The sequence below is a fragment of the Podarcis cretensis genome (assembly GCF_951804945.1).
Source record: "Podarcis cretensis genome assembly, chromosome: 4".
Lineage (NCBI taxonomy): Eukaryota > Metazoa > Chordata > Lepidosauria > Squamata > Lacertidae > Podarcis > Podarcis cretensis.
The window spans coordinates 51,357,197-51,372,895 of record NC_137173.1 but is presented as its reverse complement, the minus strand read 5'-3'; the positions used below and the strand labels follow the sequence as shown (position 1 = coordinate 51,372,895).

Below are 15,699 nucleotides of genomic sequence, written 5' to 3'. Positions count from 1 at the left end.
AAAAAGCAAAAGGAAATGTCCCAGTTGCTGGAAAGGCAGGCTGATGGTTATGTTTCAGAAGTTTACTGGTCACTGCTGTTGGCATGGAGATAACTTAGGTTAAAAGCAAACATGGAATTCTGAGGCCGTGCATGATGTCACAAGCAGGATAAGCTCAGTGGAACTTGATGAAAGCATTTAAGTGTTCTAAGGTGTTTTTCTGAAATTAAATTAAGACCAGCAACAACTTCTAAAATGGAGCCCTCTAGCAGCAAAAGAAAGAAAAAAAGTTGCTACTTTAGCACAAGCACAAAATTAGATGTTACCCAAATGGAGCCTGCTCCTCCCAAACAATTGTAAGAACCGAATGCATTTTATTTGTTAAAATTGCAAGCTTGGTATGTATAGGCTGTCACCGATTTACTACACCATACTTCAGCACTTCTCCTCTCATCCAGGGTGAGGTCCATATGTGAGCACCATTTGGGCAGAACTTCCTTAGCAATGTTAGCTAAACCTTCTGGACAGCTGTTTGTGGGCTCCTGTTGAGGATGTGCCCCATCTATAGACAGAACAGGAATCCCTCCCTTCTCAGACTCAAATCTTGAAACATTGAACCAGCATACTAGAGTTGTCAAAAGTTAAGTTGAGGAATGAGGGTGACAGGAATTAGCCTCACGGTATGTGGATACACTTTTGAGAATCCATAGGTAAAGGTAAAGGTACCCCTGCCCGTACGGGCCAGTCTTGACAGACTCTGGGGTTGTGCGCCCATCTCACTTAAGAGGCCAGGGGCCAGTGCTGTTCGGAGACACTTCCGGGTCACGTGGCCAGCGTGACATCGCTGCTCTGGCCAGAGCCAGAGCCAGAGCCAGAGCCAGAGCCGCACACGGAAACGCCGTTTACCTTCCCGCTGGTAAGCGGTCCCTATTTATCTACTTGCACCCGGAGGTGCTTTCGAACTGCTAGGTTGGCAGGCGCTGGGACCGAATAATTATGAGAATCCATAATTATTGTTAAAACCACAAGTAAATTTCATTTATTTGAAGGAGGTCGACCAAGATGGTTCTTACAAGCATTTTCAAATGATCTGCACCTCAATATATAACCTGGCAAAAAGGATCCTGTGAAAAAGTCTCCATATGGTAACACTTACAGTTACCAGGTCCTGCAAAATAGTAAAAATTAATGTTATGATATGAATTTCCCTTCAAAGCATTAGATGGAAGAGTCACAATATGGTAGGTTAACATCTCCAATATAGTAGCATGAATCAGGTCCCAAAGTCCCAAATAAGATTAACTCTTTTCTGGGCAAGTTATCCAGAGTTTCTATTGATCATCTGAATTTGATGAGTTATGACTTGACTACTCAGTCTGCAAATCATTCTAAACCTCTTCCTCTATGGAAAAAAAATATATACATCCAATATCACTTGTCACAAAGTTTACCCAATTTCCCAGTGTTCAGATTCCTTTAGAAGTTGTTTCTTATTGTGTGATGTTTTATCGTGTTTTTAATATTCTGTTGGGAACTGCCCAGAGTGGCTGGGGAAACCCAACCAGATGGGTTTCCCCAGCCAATAATAAAACCCAATAAATAATAATAATAATAATAATAATAATAATAATTATAATAAAATAATAATAAAACCCTATTATTATTATTATTATGACTCTGAGTATATCCCATTTGTGACATCATACAAGACGTTAGAATGCCATCTTTGATTTAGTCTAGGATATCTCCATGCCAACAGCACTGAGCAGGAAACCTTTGTAACTGGATAATGATCAGGCCAATTATCTAGCATCTTCAGTGTTTATTTTGGTCTCCTAAACTAAGGCTGTGCACATTTATTCCAGCTGCAATGTGCTCCCACCACTGGGGTTTGAAGCCAAGTACACATGATGTTAGCCACAATCCATATGTATCCTGTAGTTTCTTGAAACAATCCTGTAGTTTACTGTGTTTAGATGTGTTTTCCCTCAAACTAGCTTTCATCTGATCTGAAAACTTAAGCCACAGTTAAGCTGAAGTGTGTACATTTGAGACAGTCATTATGCTTGAGATGACAACTCCATTGGAATTTGGTGCAGGGCAACCAATCAGGTAATGCACATCAAGGGAAGAAATCCTCACCCCCTATCTGGTATGTACAGCAATGTTAAAAAGCAAATTTAAATGTTGTGTGGGTGGAGAGGGGATGACCTCATTGTCTTTTAAACTGCTAATGAGTACATTGCCTTTGTCTGACAGAGTTGTGTGCAATCTGAAAACCTGCTTCCAGTATTGAAAACTGTCCAGCACAGTTGATCCAATTAATGGTGTCATCTCACTTGATGCGTGTAACAATGCAGAAGTCAGATGTAACTGCTTGAATTTACATACTGATCTGAATATTTATTTTTACCCTTTCTAGTTGCTTCATGCTCTGGATAATATGGAAGTTTTCATATGTACAACTCTATGTACAAAGGTTTTGTCTTTGCAGACATTCACGCTATGTACAGTGGCAGACCTTGGGATCTCAAATTTCAGCAGTGCCTTGTGTGATGCCAAAATTCGGTGCTCCCCCACCAGCGCAGTGTTTTTTTGGTGGTGGTGGTGGGGCACAAGGGGGCAGCTGTACAAACCAGTCAGTGCTGATATATGCCAGGGGTTGACTGAGTGCTGGGGGCGCCAGTCAAAAAATAGCTGTTGGGGAAAATGGCATTACACGAAATGGCTGCCATGGGGAGTTTGGCACAACACAAAACTAGAGACAGCTGCTCCTGATGCTCCTTGTGCTTACCATGGGATGTCAGCTATGTTCTGCTAGTCCTGGTTGTGCACGGAAAATCAATATTGTGGCGATATCCACAAGCACTGTCGCTGTTGAATAGCAATAGGCAGCATCCTCCAGTACCTGGAAAAGTGGCCACACCACACACACACTCACTCTCATATTTCACAGAAATGACTTAGATCTGGCACCCCCAATCTTTGGCCCTCCAGATGTTTTGGACTACAATTTCCATCACCCCTGACCACTGGTCATTAGCTAGGGATCATGGGAATTGTAGGCCAAAACATCTGGAGTGCTGCAGGTTGGGGATGCCTGACTTAGATGGTACCTGCCCATTTTGCCCTATAACTTTCTAGGGTTAGAGACATACTTTTTCTTTTTAAAGAAAGCTCAGCGTCAGTCTAGGGCACCTGAGGCACCCTCGAAAGCCTTTACGGGTGCCAAGGCGCCTGGTTGCTGTATGAATAGAGAAAGGGCCTGTTTGCAACCCCTCCGTGTCCTGGCTAGCTTCTTTGCAGCAGCTGCACAGCGGACAGAAATCAAATAGGCATAGTAGCTCTGCCCACTGCTGCACCTCTTGCATTTCTGCCTGTCCAGCTGCAGCTGTCAAAACGGGCTGAAAGAATCGCTCGAGCAGGCGAGAGAGGAGCAGACGCCTCAGTCCGCTCCTTCCAAACCATGAGGGGCCGTTTCACGCGCGCCCTCCGCCTCCAGAAGCTGCGGGGCGGGGGGGGGGGGCGGGAGCCGTAACGAGCCTCGCTGGGAAAGAGAGGCGGAACCTTTCTTTCGCAGCCGCTGTTTTCCGGAAGGCGACGACTGTTGGTGCTCCGCTTGCGCCGGGCTTCGAGGGGCGAAGGATCCGCCTGGCGATGGCTTCTCTTTGGAGGAGCCGCGGAGTGTGGCGAGGCTGCAGCCGGAGTGAGTGCGCCAGGGAATGGCTGGGTCAGGCTGGCGGGTGTGGGGAGAGAAACCTTCCCATTCCCCATGATTTGCACGGCCCATTTCAGCACGTGGGGAGCTGCAGTGCTTTGCTTTCCCAAGTGAAGGAATGGTGGTTTCCCACCCACCCCTTTGCCCTTCGAAAGCATGATTTATTTATTTTTTGCACGCTGGGGCCTGCTTGTATCTTTAATTTTTAAGCCAAATGAGGTAGGCGCCTCATATATTCCAAGCTGAACCCTGAAGGTTCATAACGAGTTCAGAGGCTGTGAGCTTTGGATCCAGTTTTGCTCTTTGTGGGTAGCGCCGTGGTCCTTTCTCTTTCTCTCTCTCTCTCCAGAGATATTGCAGCTTGGTAAACCTTACGTTTTGCTAAGTTTCAATAGGACGAATAGGAGGTCTGATTTGTGATTAGGGCAGTGTGTGCTGCTGGGGTAGGGCACTTTTTGATGTGGTCTTGTGCAGTATGCAGAAGCTTTGTGCTATGAGCAGGGTCCATCCTTTTTGTATGTTCTGAAAAATTTGACTGGCATATATATTAGTGGACAGATAATAGTGGCACCCTAAACATTTACAGGGACACGCCTGCCTTTTTAAAAAATGCCTTTTGTTTTGTGTGCAAGTGGGAGGAGGAAAAACACTGTGATTATTCCATCCCACAACTTTCAAAGGGTTTGCCATAACTCCTGCACCATTTTTTGGTCTTTGAAATGTATTTTATGTATTTTGTCCAAAGAGCTCAAGCTGGTACATACTTTTCCATTCCCAGTTATGCTCACAACAGCCCTGTATGGTAGGTTAGGTTGGGCAGTGTGTCTTGCCCACGGTCACCAAGTGAGCTTCATGATTTGAGTGAGGATTCAAAACTAGTTCTTCCCAGTACTAGTTCAATTCTGTAACTACTACACCATGATGAAAATTTCCTCCCTTCCTTCAGTTACAGCAGTGAACATATTAATAGTAATTTCCTGTACAACACTGATAGCCCTCTCCCTAATGTAGCATGTGGTGATAGGGCTATTAAGCTGGATCAAGTTAGTTCTAGCTATGAAAATATGGATATGTGGAAAGGCCCCTGAATACTGGCACAGCAGTATCGCTTTTAGATCCGACTTGTTGGTAAGGTCTAATAGAATTGTATATTTAAAGAACACGTTTGAACTTCTGAATATATGAAGTACTTTTTTTCTTATCTGATTATTCATTATAGATATTGATGGTGAGTAATGAACTTACCTAATAGTTTCAAAACTTGTCAAAGTCTTGTTTACTGCAACATTTTTTGATAATATATAAATTATCTACTATTCCACTTAGATCCTTAGAGCTTGCTTCCAAGGAACTGTTCTGGAATGGGATTGTTTTGTTTACTAAAATGAAGCAATATGCTGTTTGATGAGACTTCTTTTATTTGCAGGGCTTGTTTCAACAGCTCCCGCTCCTCAACTCTCAGTAGCTGAGATTGCTCAGATGCGCAGTGAGCTCTTCACAAAAGAGAAAGAGAGACAATTGTCACTTTATCCACGAATTGAGAAGATTGAAGTTAAATATGTTGGCAAACCTAATCCAGGCACTTTTTTAATAATGAACAAAGGGCTTTCCACTCCTTACACTTGTGCTATGCGTAAGTACTTGCAAATGGAGGGCTGTAGTTATGTCACCCTTAAGCCACACTTAAACCACACTTTTTAAAAGACGGACAGTGCATCAGCTAATCTTATCTGAAGAAGAATGTCCTTGTGATAAATGTTCCTTTTTTGAGTAAATCTAGTTCACTGTTCCAAAGGTAGTACAATCAGTTCCATTACCCAGTTGCTCCTGTATCCCATTCAGAAATCTCTCCCTCCATAGGTTACTCCCATCCCTTTATATTTTATCATCTATTAATGGGGCCTAGCAACCTGGTATGTTGAGAGTAGAGGTCCCCCCCTTTCATGGGCCCCCATTCCTTTAGGAGTAACCTGCCAATGGAAGACAGAGCCACTCTTTCTGTCTCTCACTTTCAGGTGTTCAGTCTTTCTCTCCTGCATCCTATTCTTCCCTGCCCAACAGGTTGCTTGCATGGGGAGGCAGACTGCTCTTCCAAGGACTTGAATGATCCCTTCCAGGTGGTTTTCGAAATTAGGCTGAGGTCCAGTGGTTTCCTACCCTTGTTAATCTCCAACATTGTTAGTCCCACCTTTCCCTGGCCATCAAAAGGATGCCTGCCTGATTATTAATTTCACATCTATCAAGAATTCCTAACAAGCTAAGAACGAGTAGTATGCTCCATCCATCCAATTTCTTTACAACATTCTACAAGATGATCTAAAAAAATAAATAGGCTGACGAGGTCCTCTCTTTTCTCTTCTGTTATCCCAAATGTTTTTGAGCTCTGATAGTGTCTGACAGTAAAGACTGAGCAACAGCTGGTCCATGGAGAATGTCGCTGCTGCTCACTCTTTTTTAATTGATGGTTTATTGTCTGGCTGATTATTGTAAACAAAGTACAACTATACTATCACTATTATTTTGCTGTACTTTTTGTACTTTTTCGCCTTTCCTAGATTTAAGTGAATGGCACAGTAAGAGATCGGTACTTGCCCTTGTAGATGGACAAATCTGGGATATGTACAGGCCTTTGACTCGCTCCTGTGAAATTCAGTTTCTTACTTTCAAAAGTGAGGACCCGGAGGAGGTGAACAAAGTATGTTTGTACCATTTTTCTTCATAGTGTTTTCTTCCCTTTGAGTTGAAGCTTTTCTCGAATAAAACCTAAGGAAGGGAAGGATTTGAATCTTGTGTGTTGAATACAAGCACAAAGATGAGGGCAGAAAATAATTGGTACATAGTCATACATGGTTACTCATTATGTATTAGTCAAAATATTTGGCTTCCTGGTTTTCTTCTATTTTTAAATCACACACTTCTGTAGTACATTTATATCTCTTTCCACATAACTGCATAAGCAATGCTCTTCTTGTTTATAGTTGAACAGTAAGAAATGCAGGCCAATAAGGGTTGAATCCAGAATAGCTCTTTGAAATTCTATTTTACTCTGAAAGAGGAAGGCAGGGAAGGAAACTCCCCCAATTTCTCCTTTACCCTGTGTGTCCTGGAAAGCTCTCCAGAAAATTGTGAGACCCTCTGGAATAGTGTGGGAAGCAGCTTGAGGAGACAGGAAAAAGGAGGAATCATTGAAGATCGCTTTCTCCTTTTCCTCTATCAGAGAGTCTCTGTTGGATCTTGGTGCCTTCCAAAAATGGAAAGAGTCTGGCCATTCCTGTAATGGGAAATTCGGATCCTACCATATAGCAAACAATTTCTGGAAAGATTTTGTATGTGTGGCTCTGTTCTAGAGGGCTTCATATCTTTCAACAATTACTAGTCCTACACAGTACATGAAAATGGAGGACAGCTCCACTCCTCACATTTCCACTTCTCTACCACAAGCAAAATTTATGTCAAAATTTATGTCAAAATTTAAGTGAGGTGGAGAGATATCCATGAATATTAGCAGCTGTCTTCTTGCATCTGTTGAGAGTTTTACGCTCTGTTTTCACTTGAAGCGAACTGTATTGGCATAGCATGATGTTAGAATAAATAAAGTTTGTTTGAAATCCTTTGTTGCAGGCCTATTGGCGCTCTTGTGCTATGATGCTGGGCTGTGTTTTAGAACAGGCATTTAAAGATGAATACCCAGTCACTCTTGTTAGAGCTCCGGAAGTGCCAGGTACATTTTTTGCTGCTGCAAATTTTTATTGTTCTTGAAAGTTGATGAATTGTATATTGGAACACATGTAGAAGGTTCTTTGATTAAAGGTCTGCTTAATTTATGCATTTCAAAAGCTTTGGTAACTTAGAGTAATTCTAATCTTGTAGGAGTGGACTTCCCCATCCTCTCCTCAGCCCTGTGTGAGGAGATTCGGGGAAAGAGAAAACCTGTTTCGCAAATGGATCAAATAATTTTTATCTGTTTGCCTCATTAATGACCATTGCCGTATCTTGTAGCAGACAATTCTATAAGTTAGTTAAAAGTTGAATGACAAAATACTACTTAGCTGTTTGGAATCTACTGTTAGTCAACTTCATGGAATCTCAGTGTAACTTACCTCTGATAAAAATTGTAGAAAACCTAAAAGGTCTGAGCAGATAAAAATGCTTTCACCTTTGCTGAAAAGAGAACATCATTGACACTGGGAGAACCTCCCTGAAAAAGGACTTCCAAAGATGAAGTGCAAGTGTAAACCCTTTTCTCCAGTCACCAGAAGGTGGTGAAACTCAGAGCAGGGTGTCAGAGGTTGACCTTAATAGCTACCCAGGTTTTATTTATCTTTCTTGTAGAGAAAATGCCCCACTCCCTATGGTCATTGTGGTTGCTCTCCTCTTTTCCTTCTCTAGTCTATTGCTACCCTTTTTAGACGGTGCAACCATAATCATACCCAATATTCCACATTGGCTGCACCATAAACATTCCGATACTGTAGGAAGCCCCATATGTTGGCTACCATTAGGACTGCAAAATAGGTTTAGTTCAGACTTAACTCCAAAAATTACTCATTTTCTTTTGGATCTTGACTTGCCATGCAGTGATATCTGGAGCTTTTTGCTACGATGTCATCTTGGACAGCAGGCTGGATGACTGGAAACCAACTGCTGTAAGTATGTTCCAATGTACTCTTTATTTGGGGGATAATTGGTTATTCAATGTTACAAAATACAGGGAATTTTTCACCAAACACAGATCTACTTGCCGGCAAATACTGTCCAGTAGATGTTGACTAGGATGTATCCAACATTGCCTGTTCCCGAGCAGAAGAGAGTTCTGCTTGTGCATCGGGATTTCCTCTTCCTCATGCCCTTCAAATCTGCTCCAGAGGAGTGTGGGACCCTCTGAAACAAATCTTGGGGGCACATAGGATGCTTAAAGACGGAGGAGAGGAAGAGGTGAGAGGAAAGCTGCTTATGCATTGTTGGAGTCCACCCTGAGTTGGCTCCCACCAGCAAAGATGACTCTTGCCTATTTCCTTCTTCCATCCCCTGAAAATCTGTTCCAAAGGTTCCAAAGCAATATGAGAGACAGCACAGAAGGTTGCAGGATGGAAGGAGAAATAGGTGGAAAATGCTTATTTCTCTTCAGCGCATGGGGTCTTCTATTGGATCTCAGTACCATCCATGAATTTCAGAAGCTCTTCTGTTCACAGAAGTTTCCTTAAGATCCAAGCCATAGCACTGCATTCAGGCTTGGAGTCACATATTGGGGAAATTGCATTGGCAAAACTTTATTTAGGATAGTCCTTTTCCAGCATACCTGTTATTGACTGAGCAAAACAAGGCATCTGGAATTACTCAAGCGTTTGTATTATATGGTGTAAGGCAGGGGTATGCAACCTAAGGCCCGTGGGCTGGATGCGGCCCAATCGCCTTCTAAATCCAATCGCTTCTCGGCCTTTTGGCTAAGATCAAGTGTAGTATCTGTTCTTATCAGTTTAATATCTGATATGTCCTCTATTTGAGGACTATATATTAAATGGATTTTTGTAATTGGGAGATGGAATAGGGGCTTGCTCCATCCACTCCATGCATCGACCTGGTATTGCAGTACCTCCAGGAACGGTGCACCAAAAAAAAAATTAAAAAAAAATCCGGCCTGTGGTCCGGGAATCAGTGTGTTTTTGCATGAGTAGAATGTGTCCTTTTATTTAAAATGCATTTCTAGGTTATTTGTGGGGCATAGGAATTCGTTCACCCCCCCCCAAAAAAAATATATAGCCCGGCCCACCACATGGTCTGAGGGACGGTGCACTGGCCCACGGCTGAAAGAGGTTGCTGACCCCTGGTGTAATGATAGCAGTATATTGTGTACAGGAATATAAAGGGTATATTCCTGTATACAAGGGTAGCAGTATATTATGTACAGTATATTGTGTACAGGGTATTGTGTTTGCGCATGTACAGGAAGTGTATGTATATAATAATAATAATAATAATAATAATAATAATAATAATAATTTATTATTTGTACCCCGCCCATCTGGCTGGGTTTCCCCAGCCACTCTGGGCGGCTTCCAACAGAGATGAAAAATACACTAAAATATTATTATTATTATTATTATTATTATTATTATTCCTGTTACTGCTCTGGTATTTTCTCTAATTAGTGATAACCCTGTGGATAGCTCAGACAGTAGAGCATGAAATTTAAAATCTCAGGGTTGTGGGTTCAAGCCCCATGTTGGAAAGAAGATTCCTGCTTTGCAGGGGGTTGGACTAGATAACCCTTGTGGTCCCTTCCTATGATTCTAAGCATTAAAAGAAATGAATTTTTAGACCATTTTCGTACACAGCTAAATAAATGCAGAAACGAAAAGGTCTCCAGATAAAGATCAAAATAGCTATGCCTCATTTTGTAGTGTGCACAGTAAAAATGATTCTCTAGAAATGATTCCTCCCCTTTTATTTGTATTAGTTTCAACAGTGAAAATGAGAATTAATTAACTACAAATTAGTCTTTATAAACTGAGATTGACCTTCCCATGCAAGAGCTTGTATAATAGAGAAGGTCTATTACAGAGCTTTCTGAACTGTCGTGTCACGACACGTTTGGGTCGGCTGCAGTGTGTAGGTGTGTCGTGCGAACGCTCCTGCGCTCCTCCTGGGGCTGGAAAGGGGTTAGTTTAACCTACAGTTTGCTAGTAAAACTGAATTACCATGTCACAAAATGATGCATATCTAAAATGTATGTCACCAACATGAAGCGTTTGGAAAGCTCTGGTCTCTTATTTAATCCGTAAATGCAGTTTCAGGCTGGTTCCAAAGTAACTACTGTTCGCCTTACTTGGAAGTAAAGCACAGTAGTGAGAGCACTTTTCATGGGTGGCTGTAAAACTAAAGAAGCTAAATAATTTTACAGTCTATGGGGGGTGGGGGAATGAAACATTACAACAAGGAAAAATCACCAGGAACAGTTAATATTTACTATTTGTTGTCTCTATATTGCATTGTCTTGCCTTACTCCAAGGCTGAGCATAGGCAAGACTTATCCTAATTGGTTTGGCCTTGGAAAATCCACTGGAGGATGAGGACTAATCCTTACATAGCATGGATTTCAGTCATCTGAGCTAACTTGCATTCTGTATTTCTTGCTTGTCTTGTTGCTCTATGTATACATACATTTTTTCTTTTCCAAGGAAAGTCTCCATTCTCTTACAAAAGACGTTAACAAACTAATTCATAATGACCTTCCATTTGAAATGCTGGATGTTGATGCAAAAGTGGCGCTTGAAATTTTTCAACATAACAAGTCAGTATTACCATATTTTGTTTAATAGCACATGTTGTTTAAAAGCAGGCCACCTGTATCTTCTGCTGAAATTGTGTATTGTTTTCCACGAGATAAGTTTTATATATAATTTAAATGAGTTTTAAAGCTGATCCAATTGGTTACATTAAACAATTACAGTGGTACCTCGGTTTACGAACTTAATCCGTTCCGGAAGTACGTTCTTAAACCGAAACGGTTCTTAAACTGAGGCATGCTTTCCCTAATGAGGCCTCCTGCCGTCAGTGCCCTTCCACCATTCGGATTGTGTTCTTTGACTGAGGTAAAGTTCTCAAACCGGGACACTACTTCTGGTTTTGTGGAGTTCATAAACTGAATTGTTCGTAAACAGGACTGTTCTTAAACCGAGGTACCACTGTAATGTTAATTTTCAGCTACTAAGGTACTGCCCTGAAGTTTTTCATCATTTTTGCCAGTAGATGGCACTACAGTTGCTGGTAACTAAAGGAATGTAGAACAAGTCAGATCAACCAAGCAGCCATATATGTCATGCATACCTGTGAGAGAGCTTACATATGTAACTTATTTTTTTGCTGTGTAGTAGATAGTCTAAATTAATCTACTACAAAGAGTGTTAATGAATATAAGTAAAGGGAGATATGTTGTCTAAGAAAAACAATGTGCTTAAGCCTGAACGTATAGGCATCTATAATGCTAGAATATTGTGGAGCTTGAAATGTATCTGAGTTAACTTCACTGTCACTGTTTGTTGTGGATTTGAGTAGTTAACAGGAGGAAGCCGTCTCCTACTGCTTACCCAGGACTGGCGGACTGGCAAAAAGATGCTCTTTTGGCAATTTCTTGAGAAGAACTCCTTGGAAAGAGGGCGGTTGAACCTAGTAGTTAGGAAGGAAAAATATAAGGTTATGAATATGCAAAGAAATGTGGCATAATGTGTATTCTTCCAGTTTGGTTATGATCTTCCACTTTATACCTTGTGATGTTGAGTTATGAGCCTCTTTTCTGGTTCTGTAGGTACAAAAGGGAGTTAATTGAACAGCAAGCTTCACAGAACTCTGAAAGAATAGTAAAATTGCACAGGTGAGCAAAATCTTGTTTGCCTTTGTTTCATAACTAGGATTACATATAAATATAGACAGAGAGCGCGCAGAGACAGAGAGGATTCCTTGTAACTGTGAGCTACCTGTCATCAAGTCACAAAAATGATTTGAACTTCCCCAGATACAATGAAGGTACAAATAGGCAACTTGTTTAACAGCGTTCAGTTGTATTCTAGTCAAGGGGTGAGACTGTGGGGATATTTTACATTGAAGAGCAGCATAGAAATGAATCACATTTTAAATGTGTTTGTATGTAATACAGTGGTACCTTGGGTTAAGAACTTAATTCGTTCTGGAGGTCTGTTCTTAACCTGAAACTGTTCTTAACCTGAGATACCACTTTAGCTAATGGGGCCTCCCCGCTGCCACCATACCACCGCTGCGTGATTTCTGTTCTCTTCCTGAAGCAAAGTTCTTAACCTGAGGTACTATTTCTGGGTTAGTGGAGTCTGTAACCTGAAGTGTCTGTAACATGAAGCGTATGTAACCCGAGGTACCACTGTATTCAGTACTTGTGAGTTGGATCTAGAGTTCCAAGAGCAGAGTTCTGCTTACAGGATAGGAGCTCTCGGGCTTTGACTTCTTCTGCCTAGAATGTTCAAAATGCCTTAAACTGACTTTTAAAAATCAAACTGCTACATGTCAGTTGTCCTATTTACTAGATTCCATAGGCTAGGTTTATTATGGTGTTACCACAATAATCTGGTACCTTCCCTTTTGGGGCCCCAAAAGATGCATCTCCTCTGTCAATGCAGGTGACACAGATAATAGCACATTTACTTCTTGGTTCCTCCTATAAACAGCTTCACCTATAAACAACATCAGGTTTTCTAAAAGAACAGTTCTGAAATCTACTGACTATTGGTGCATCGCATTGGCAGGACTTTTGTTTTGCAGTAAATGAGACATATGTTTGGTGGAAATACACTTTAAAAAAATAATTAAAGTTATTAATCTTTCTTTGTTTTTGCTTTCAATCAGGTTAGGTGACTTTGTAGACATTAGCGAAGGTCCGCAGATTCCCAGAACCAGCCTATGTCACCAGTATGAGGTGACAGCTGCTCATAATGTTCCAAGCGCTGAGTCTGAGCTTATGCGGAGATTCCAGGGTCTCTCTGTTCCAATTTACTTAAAGGTAAGTCATCGATTTGCTTATAGATATTTGTGATTGAAATAAGGAACATAAAAGATGCTTGTTATGTGTATGTGTCTGTCTTACTTTTTTTCCATGATCAGGGCTTCAGTATAAGGTGCGTTAGTAGCTTCAGTTATCCCGTTAGAGATGAGATATAGCACTTTTAGTTCCAATGTGTAGTTCCACTACTCTTTTTTGTAGAATAAGTAGAAACTCATTCATTAGAAACCTGTGAATTATAAATGGCACGAAGAGGAGGAAACCAAAAATTGTTATACAGCAGTCATAGAAGTGCTGTTCCCCCCCCCCCCCACTGTTGTGGAATTACAAATCCCATCATCCCTGACTTTTGGCTGTGCTGGCTGGGGCTGATGGAAGTCCAACAACATTGGAGCATCCCGCCCCCATTAAATGGCTTGATTTTTTGAGTTTTGTCATAGGGAGCCTTCTTATGTTAATTACATTTCTTTTTAACTTAATTGTTAGGTTTTTGTTCTTTTTTTAAGGGAAAGGCTGGGTGCAAATGTTATTTAATTAATTAAAGAACAGCTTGAATCACTTTCAGTATATAAATATAAATTTGACGTAGAAGACCATCTGTTCCTTTTAATGAAGAATAAAAAGCAGCACAGCCTCTTTAAGGATCCTAACCTAGATGCCCTCTGCAGCAGATTTTGGGCGGGGGGCGGGTAGGGAGGGTATGAGCAGAGAAGAAGGGGAAGTCCTGTCACACAATGGAAATTCTGTTTATTTGATGTTGGATGCTGCCCTAAAGGGGTCTGTTTCCACTTCTCCCAACCAGACCATTTAATACTATTTGTTGGTTGTCCATTTGCAACAGTAATTAGATCTTTCTTGTATAGCGTAGAGAACAACCTTGTTAAAGGTGTTAAACAGCATGTGTGTGTTGGATCAGTGCTCCCTTCGCAGTTTTTGTCAAGAGCTGAAATAAATCTCTCTGTACATACTTAAATAAATTTGTTACAAGCATGTGCTTGCATTTAGGAATCATTTTATGTCCACACACAAACACACACAAGTTGTTTCTATTTATTTGGGGTTTTTAAAAACTCAGTTTACAAAGTCGCTTACAAGAAAAGGTAGCATGATGCAGTTGATACAGATATTTGAAAAAAATTGATACTCTTATTCTGGCACTTAAAGTTAACTTGTTGCTTACTTTCCTTTTTTACATTATATTTTACTAATAAACAAAATAAACCAAATACAAACAGTATAAAGAAATACTGTTACATTTTAAGTTTTATCTTGCTAAATCATACTGGAGAAAGCCATTGAAATCAGTGGGCTTAATTTAGTCATGGCTAACTAGTCCACTGATTACAGTGAGCAAGCTAAGAGTATGACTAAGTTGGATAAAATCCTCTTGAGTAGTTATTGTGAAACTGTAGTGATGGAAGTTCTTGTCAGAGTAGTTGTCATAGGCCATTAAAGTAGACATGGTAAGACATCTGTCTGGCTATATACTTGACTGCACCCTTTCACATTCCAGCTTCATCACACAATATGGCACAGGTTGCGGGAAAGGTCTCGAAACCTAGTAAGTCTAGTTGCATTATTATTATTATTATTATTATTATTATTATTATTGTAATTTGAATTGTTGACATGCTATCTTTGGGTATTTAATGTTTTATTTCTTAGAGGGCTAAGGATCAAATGTATACAAAAATGCAAATTTTAAATTATCAGTTTTACATGATCCATATTAGCCCATCTGTTGAAAGTTTTGCTGCTTATTTGTACAACTTCAAAAAGTATGGGGACTTTGCTTTGCAATCCCAATTTGCATATGTAACTAAAACAGAACTGTAATTTCCTCCAATATGGTGTGTATTAATAGAACAGTTTTCAGTGAGAAAGTGTTAATGCCTTAAGATGGAGGAAATTAGCATTTCCCAGGGGAGGTAAAAGCTATGCTGTGTCTTTGCCATTCATACATCAGATACCACAGTTTTGTTGAGAAATCTCCATGTTGAGAATAGAGTGGCTGCTAATAGACAAGTTGTTTAATATGAGTGCTGTGTTTCTTCACTTGATCTAAATGAAGGAGCAAGAATGACTTGGAGCTGGTGCAAGTAGCATATGAGAATATATGCTTCCAGTAAATTATTTACTGTGTTTTGCAGATCAGTGAAGACAAAATGAAAGAAGCAAAAGATGAAAATGAAATCTCAAATACTGAATCAGCCTAAGTCTTTCTAATTTGCACATGGGTAAAACTTGTCAACATTAAATTGTGTTTTCTTTGTAAAGTACCATTTCATTATTCAGTCAATCCCCCCCAAAGGACTTCTGACCGTAGGTTTCCATGGACTCGGCCAAAAAAAGCATTTGTTGGCCCTTGCTCCTACTTCATCAAATCAGAAGTAAGGTGTAAACATAAATGAAAGTTTTACGGATGGGAAAGTTCACTGGATAGCTAAGTTGGTTAGAGCACGGTGCTGATAATGCC

General features: G+C 40.6%; 1 protein-coding gene across 2 annotated transcripts; it reads left to right on the top strand.

Moving 5' to 3' along the window:
- Positions 1–204: 204 nt before the first annotated feature.
- MRPL39 (mitochondrial ribosomal protein L39) lies at positions 205–15,499 on the top strand. Of its 2 annotated transcripts, none has more exons than XM_079974723.1 (10): positions 205–335; positions 5,124–5,330; positions 6,253–6,392; positions 7,319–7,418; positions 8,276–8,343; positions 10,876–10,988; positions 12,003–12,068; positions 13,070–13,223; positions 14,737–14,784; positions 15,374–15,499. In XM_079974723.1, exons 1-10 carry the CDS (start codon positions 299–301, stop codon positions 15,437–15,439), a joined length of 999 nt encoding a protein of 332 aa, XP_079830849.1. In that variant the 5' UTR covers positions 205–298; the 3' UTR covers positions 15,440–15,499. The 2 variants fall into 2 exon arrangements, with proteins under 2 accessions (XP_079830849.1, XP_079830848.1); XM_079974722.1 differs by lacking the exon at positions 205–335 and adding an exon at positions 3,527–3,685.
- The last annotated feature ends 200 nt before the right edge of the window (positions 15,500–15,699 follow it).